The sequence below is a fragment of the Henckelia pumila genome, chromosome 4 (genome assembly GCF_033568475.1).
Source record: "Henckelia pumila isolate YLH828 chromosome 4, ASM3356847v2, whole genome shotgun sequence".
Classification (NCBI taxonomy): domain Eukaryota; kingdom Viridiplantae; phylum Streptophyta; class Magnoliopsida; order Lamiales; family Gesneriaceae; genus Henckelia; species Henckelia pumila.
The window spans coordinates 103,689,470-103,696,617 of NC_133123.1; the positions used below are offsets into that span (position 1 = coordinate 103,689,470).

At 37.7% G+C, this 7,148-nt stretch overlaps 1 protein-coding gene across 4 annotated transcripts; it reads left to right on the top strand.

Annotated features, from left to right (window-relative positions):
• The first annotated feature begins 4,798 nt into the window (after positions 1-4,798).
• LOC140867209 (uncharacterized) lies at positions 4,799-7,148 on the top strand. Of its 4 annotated transcripts, none has more exons than XM_073272286.1 (6): positions 4,801-4,985; positions 5,126-5,462; positions 5,543-5,614; positions 5,886-5,988; positions 6,461-6,564; positions 6,995-7,148. In XM_073272286.1, exons 1-5 carry the CDS (start codon positions 4,975-4,977, stop codon positions 6,520-6,522), a joined length of 585 nt encoding a protein of 194 aa, XP_073128387.1. In that variant the 5' UTR covers positions 4,801-4,974; the 3' UTR covers positions 6,523-6,564; positions 6,995-7,148. The 4 variants fall into 4 exon arrangements, 3 of the variants coding, with proteins under 3 accessions (XP_073128385.1, XP_073128387.1, XP_073128386.1); XM_073272285.1 differs by having other exon boundaries at positions 4,973-4,985; positions 5,087-5,462; XR_012145079.1 differs by having other exon boundaries at positions 4,799-5,462; positions 6,461-6,618; positions 6,997-7,148.

Here is a 7,148-nt window from a genome sequence, read left to right on the forward strand (position 1 = left end):
CATAATCGGAGCCTCCGATGTCCCATCCAAACGTAAGCAATGAAGTCACACTGCTGACGTTGATGATGACGCTAGCCCTATCTAGATCGAAGCGTCCTATCCTGTCGACGGAGCATCCGATCGGATCGGAGCGTCCGATCTGCCCCATAGGAGCTTCCGATCTGTCCTGACGTTAATTGCTTAATTAACCTTGATTAATCCCTTTATCACCTTATTTAGATATGGGTTACTACACTATATGGCTGCTCTCTAAAGTGTAATAAGGAGAGTGGTGAGTGAGCTGTTCCTGAACTCTTGAACTCACAATAAACAACTGATCCTAACATTTTAGCTAACTTGCTGAGGTCATCGAGCCAACCTGCTAAGCTATCCTGCTGCTGAAATAAGACTGGAAGAGCTTGGCAGAGCTCCCGAGCTCCCTAGACCAAGCTCCCAAACCGACCTGAGAATATTGGTGGGAGAGCTTGGCCGAGCTCCCAAGCTCCATGGGCCAAGCTCCCAAACCGACCTGAGAATATTGGTGGGAGAGCTTGTCCGAGCTCCTGAGCTCCATAGGCCGAGCTCTCAGTCTACCTGAGACTTACAGTGTTGTCTTTCGTGCTTAAAGTCATTTATGAGTTGAGCTTAACTTCTCCCGGGGTATCATATATATATACATATATATATATATATATATATATATATCTCACAAAATGCTTTCTCTATGAGACTCGAAAAAACATCAACATTACAATGACAATCATATATATACAACATATATGGATTATAAGAAACAACTCACTCTGAGTTCAGAGTAAACTTTTTGAACATTGACATTCCGTTCATCATTTATCCGTATATATAACAGATACACTCTCGCTGTTGCATTATTGTAGTGATGTGACTTCTATTTTAAGTAATTAAATTATCTAAGAATGTTTAAAAAATTAAGACATAATTAAGAGATATTAATATGATAAAACCAAGTGGAAAATTGACTCTAGGATATCCGAAAATGAGCCATAGGATAAAACGAAATCGGGTAGTTTGGAAGGACCGAACTCAAGCCAATAAATTTTGGAGGATCCAAATTGTTCGGATGGAAAGGGTGTAGTTCGGATGCAAACGATGAGTTTGGAATGTTAGAACCCAAGATCGGAAGGTCTGAACTCAGTTAGGCCTTGTGCATTATTGAGGTGTCAAGTGTGTAAATACACATGGAGAACGGAACTTCCGAAAAGAGGATCGGAGCTTTCAATCAGTATCAGTCTGAGACATGGTAAACATGTGCAATTCGGAACGTACAAACTATGGTTCGGACCGTCCGAACTCCGTCTATAAATATAACTAAGATTTCTCACTTTTAATTTTTTTTTAGATGTGAAATTGTGTTTTAGTATATTTTTCAGTGTTTTAAGCTATATTCTCGAGGGTCGGGCACTAGAAAGGTGCTACAGGACTTGTAGTGGAGTTGTGCTTGGGTCACAACTTTTGACATCAGCGATCTGACGACGAACTCAGGTATAATTTTAGACTCTTAGTAGCTATTGGGAGTAGCTATTAGTCTAATTAGGACTTTAGATAAGTTATAGTGATATGGTATTCACTTGGCTTGTATGCTTGGACTATAGACAGTTGTACATCTAGGCCACTAGTTGAGGTACGTAAGTACAGACTGAGATATTAAAATGAGTATACATGTTTATGCAGTAGCCTGATTTCTAGATTAAGAAATTAAATGTCTATGCATGTTCAAAATGGTTAAAATATGATTAAGGAATCCTCAATTGAGATTAATAAGTATAAAATCGAATTCAAAACGTTTGAAAATGGTCCGAATGATTGCAGGTGTTCGAGTAGTTTGGAAGGTCCGAAATTGAACCAAGGCATGATCGGAAGGGGCGTTGCAGTTCGGATGCAAAAGGTGAGTTTGGAAGCTCCGAACACATGATTGGAAGCTCTGAACTCCCTCATTCAGGCATGATATGAGTTTTGATTGGGTGATTTGATGGGTGATAGATCGAAGCTCCGAAACCTTAGATCAAAAACTCCAAAATCTGTCGGCAGGATAAGTTGTCCAATCAATAGACACATGTTTGGTGGACAGTGATTGGAAGCTCCGATCAGGAGATCAGAAGTTTTGAAGTACAATCGGAAGGTTCGATCGTGTTATATAAATAGGGACAAGAATTCTCATAGTTGGTGCACGTTTTAGGCGTGGATTTCGAGCCAGTATTTAATTCAGAGTGGTTTAGTCATCTTTTCGAGGTCCGAACGTTAGCGAGGTGCTATGGGACTTGTAGAGGAGTTGTGCTTGGGTCAGGATCTTCGACATCAAAGTACTGACGACGGACGCAGGTATAATGCTAGACTCTGATTAGCTTCAGTGAGTAGCTATTAGTCGAGTTAAGTCTTTTAATAAGCAACAAGTGATATGGTGATTACTTGCTTATAGGATTGGGCTTGAGTACCCAAGTGGCTAGGTTTATTGTGTTTCTTTAGTAGAGTTACTGACATACTATCCGAGATATCCTGGTTGAGTATGCATGTTATATGTTTGCATGTCTATATTACATGGTTTATGTGCATATATTATTTCACGATTATTATGTTGCATACATTATCATGTGGAGCTTGTACCTTGATAAAAACCTATAGTGGGGTCGCTCAGACCCGTGTTCTTGAGTGAATGGTTGGATCCGAGTCATGGATTAGGTCACCGATATCCATAGATTCTTTATTGTATGGAATCTATCCCCTGATGCGACGGCACAACGTGCTATATACAATGGCGCCTCCAGACTCAATAGTGTTTATACCATGATAGGTTTTTGATACACGTTCATTTGCATTAGCATTTATAGCATATGTATATTCATACTTAGGGGAGTTTTTCCTCGAGTTTGAGGTCATCACCATCAAAGGACTAACGACACACGCAGGTATAAGTCTATACTATGATTAGCTTCTGTGAATAGCTATTATTCTAGTTAAATATTTTAGTAGGTAGTAAGTGATATGATGATTATCTGCTTATAGGCTTGGACAAGAGAGCTAGTGTTGCTAGGTTGCTTGTGTTGAGGTACATACGTACTATCCGAGATATCCTGATTGAGTATGCATATTCTATGTTTGCATGTTTATATGACATGGCTTGTGTTCATATATTACATCACGATTATTATACTACATGCATTATCATGTTGAGTCTGTACCTTAATATAACATGCAGTGGGATCGCTCAACCCCGAGTTCTTGAGTGTATGGTTGGAACCCTTGTTTTACGGGATCAAGTCACATATATCACATTTTCCTTCTTGTTTGTGACCCACCTCCTGATGTGACAGCCCAGCGTGCTACATACCATGACACCCTTGATTGAACAGTTTTTTTATCGTGATAGGTTTTTCGTACCTGTTTCATTTGTATTAGCATTCATATAATATTTATACTTATACTTTCATACTGAGCGTGGTTAGCTCACGTCCTCGGTTTCACTACAACAAATTTGATGTACAACAACATCTAAACGACAACGGTTTTGTGATAAAACCGTTGGCTCATGAGCTTTCACAACGGATTTATTAAAATCCGTTGTCGTTTGCCTTATTTTGTTAAAAAACGACAACAGATTTTGACCTACGACAACGGATTTTAAAATTCGTTGTCTATTAGCGTTTTTTTATGGCATACGACAACGGATTTTAAAATCCATTGTCTTTGAGCGCGTTTTTTATGGCCTACGACAACGGATTCTACAAAATTGTTGTTGTATTATTATTTTATAATATTAATAAAAATAATTTTTTTAAATATGTTATAATACTTATAACTTAGAAACACACTTTCATTTTTATATCTCTCGTTTCTCACTTTCTCTCCTTATCGCTCTCACCATCAATTACCAAACCCTAGCCGCCATAACTCTAGCCGACTTCAGATCGAGAGCGGTTGCAGAAGAAGGATCGATGATGGAAGACTTTTGGTCACTCTCTCACTCCAGATCATTCTCTGGCTCCGGATACAACTTTGCCCGATGGCAGATGCAGAGGGATCGCGTGCGGATGGCTGGCTGAAGAATGAATTTTCCAGACGACGGCTCCTCTCTGGCTCCGGATACGACTTTGCCCAGCGGCAGAGGATTTTAAATGTAGAGGGATCGCGCACGGAAGGCTGGCTGAAGAACGAAAAGCCTAGCGCACAAATCATCCTCATGTTCGATTGAGATTTTTTTTCGCATTTTGTTGTTTGTTTTGCTTTCATTTTATTTATGTCTGTCGATTTGTTGTTTAAGTCGGAACATTTTTCTGTAAAATGCCTTTTTTCAGGGTTTTGTGGCTAAACTGGAGATGCTGCCTAATGGTACAGTGAATTTGATGCTGTGGCAATGCATATTCCCTGGTAAGGCAGGGGTAAGTATTTTACAGTATATTTTGATGTTAATTTGATCGTTTTAACGATTTTAATCGTGTGATGCATTTATTTGGACGTTAGATATGTTTTCAGCATCGTTGGAGTTATAATTTGTTGTGATTACAGCTTGAATCGAAGCTGCCAAATCGCGACAAGCACTATGTAAGTTTTGTTGCTACGTTTCCTTGCAATTTCTAGCTGTTTTTGGTTTTTATACATTATATTCAAAGCCTAGTATTGGTACGATCTTAGCCAGCCTTTTCCCCCAATTTCTTGATCATTTCAGTCGCGATTTCGACGAGTTTCTAGCTGAGTTCCACCGTGTCGCCGCCGTGAACTACTATTGTCGGTCTTGCTCTTTTTAGAATGTCAATTGATTTTATTTGAGGTAAAAATATGGGGGCTTTTCTTTTCTTTATTATTATTTTTTTGTTGATTAGAGTGGAGAATGTTCTTATTTCTTCTTAATGATATTCTGTTTTTTTAAATTCAGATTTCTGTTGTGGAATGAGTTTTTTTATCTGGTTGGTATAATGGTTGAGAGGTGTTTATTGATTTTTGTTGTGCTTTTGGCAGGTGGGAATGCAATACGGGTACGGGTAGAAAATAATCTATTTTGTGAGGTTGAAACAATAACTTGTTATACTGCTGAGAAATATTCCTTTATTACTTTCTCTTTTGTCTTGTACATTAGACAGTATCAACCCTCCTTTGTCTTGGGGGATATGTGCAGTGTGGTTGTTAGGAACAACAGCAGCAGAATCTTTGGTTGTCGCGACAGAATCAGCAGCAGGCAATACATCACAGTTTCTAGGGATCATGGAGTAAAAATCCTGATGGACAGCTTCATTTCGGCCGGGAAAGTGATGAGCAGAATCTGCAGACGATGCAATACACATGACTCATTATATACAGCAGGCAGGGGGTTACAATCTTACTGGAACATCATCATCTGGAAAGTAATCTGGATGACGCACAACCAATCATGGACCTGGCACACCCGAGTTTCTCGTCGCCTCAGCCAATGCAATACAATGATTTCCAGGCAGGGGGCTACAATCTTCCTGCAGGTGGACAGCTCCATCATCGTCTGCAAGGTATATCCTAATTAATAGTTCTATTTATATATTTCGTGACTTGGAAAATGCAGTCCTATACGCTGGAATTGGAAGCAAAAGTGGCAAAGTTCCGAGAAATGAACCCGGAGTTGCAGAAAAACCAGGTACATCTACTTTGAGTACATTCAAACTATGGCTGTAATTGGTATTGCTATATATATATATATATATATATATATATATATATATATATATATATAAATATATATAATCCCATTATACATGACTTTTTTTATCTTCTCAAATCTCTTCCAGCTTCAAGAAATGGTACCCATTGGTGAGGCCGTATGTAATCAAGAATACGAATCCGAATTTTGATATATTTCCTTCCAAATCAAGCCATCTTAATTATTTATGTGATTTTATGATTTTCAGACTGGAGTTGGTTCCTTATTCGTGTACCCGGAAGAACTACATAAGCTTCTAGTCTACTTCAAGGATACCTACAACGAGCCAAAAATTAATATTACAGAAAAAGGTAATCTTTTGTGGCGGTGATTTCGTATTCGTCTTCATTTTATGAAAATTTCTACGTCGAGAATGTTTTATTTTTACATCTCCTCAAGTCATCTTAGCCTTTTATTGTTGCATGATGATCATTTTAAGATCCATGTAATGACTGGAGATTTAGCACAAAATTTGGAATTTATTAAGCATCAGCGGTAGTGTTTTTAATAATTAAGATTCAAGCGATTGCATCAATCTCCTGATGTGGGCATTTATTTTAGTCATGGACTATCATTTTATTCTCATCCCTTAGCTGCGAAACGAAATAATTTTCGAACTGTTATGTGTACAACCAACCTTTAAGTGATGGAACACGTATATTACTGCGGATCACCTCATTATTCTGTGGGATTGACTTATCAAATTGTTCAAATTGACTGAATAATCTAGTTTCTTGATGTGTGTCTGATTATTTCAATGCACTTCACTGTTCTTATCTGTAGGTTATTTGAGGTTAATTCAAGCTGTAGTTCCTCTCATGGAATCTAGGAAAAAGGGGAAGTAAATTTTGGAAGTGTCACTGTTTTGGCCCTGCCACCATGGGGAGGTGCATACACTTCATCAAAAGCTTTCATACATGTACTTTCTGACTCTTTGAGATGTTCCTAATTTTTTTCTCAGTTTCCTTTCACATGATATTGGTTGTCCATTTGAACTTCTTTGTTCTTGGACCTTCTTTTTCTTGTTTCTCCTGCAATTGAAATTTTTTGTTGCTCTTGAATTGTAAACAATTTATTTCTGCTAGGTTGATTTGATTGTTACCCCTTAGTTTGTTATTTAGTTAATTGGTACAGATTAAGTACTTATCCAAGTTAATTCTCTACTGTATTCTGGGATATTGCGAGATACAAAATATATTTCAAAAAAAATTCTTCTTTACAATGACGTAATTAGTTTCATTGTTTCTAGATTTTCAATACATATGTGGCTAAGCTGACAAATTGTTTTGTCTTTTTCTTGGATTTGTGTTGTTCCAGAGATTGAGAACAAGAGGTTTGAAGGCTGTAATGAGGCAAGACGTCGGATACTTCGATTTGCAGTGTGTATTAAATTAGAATTTTAATTTCGAGTGATTTGTAATACTAAAAAAATTGTATATTAAATTTTATTTATGAAATTTTAAATTTTGGA

Excerpts from the sequence above, each read along its gene's own strand:
- LOC140867209 (XM_073272284.1), top strand. The coding sequence starts at position 4,860 with ATGATATTCTGTTTTTTTAAATTCAGATTTCTGTTGTGGAATGAGTTT. Across the intron at positions 5,615-5,885 it reads CGGAGTTGCAGAAAAACCAG|ACTGGAGTTGGTTCCTTATT; the intron begins GTACATCTACTT and ends TATGATTTTCAG. Across the intron at positions 5,989-6,460 it reads AATTAATATTACAGAAAAAG|GTTATTTGAGGTTAATTCAA; the intron begins GTAATCTTTTGT and ends TCTTATCTGTAG.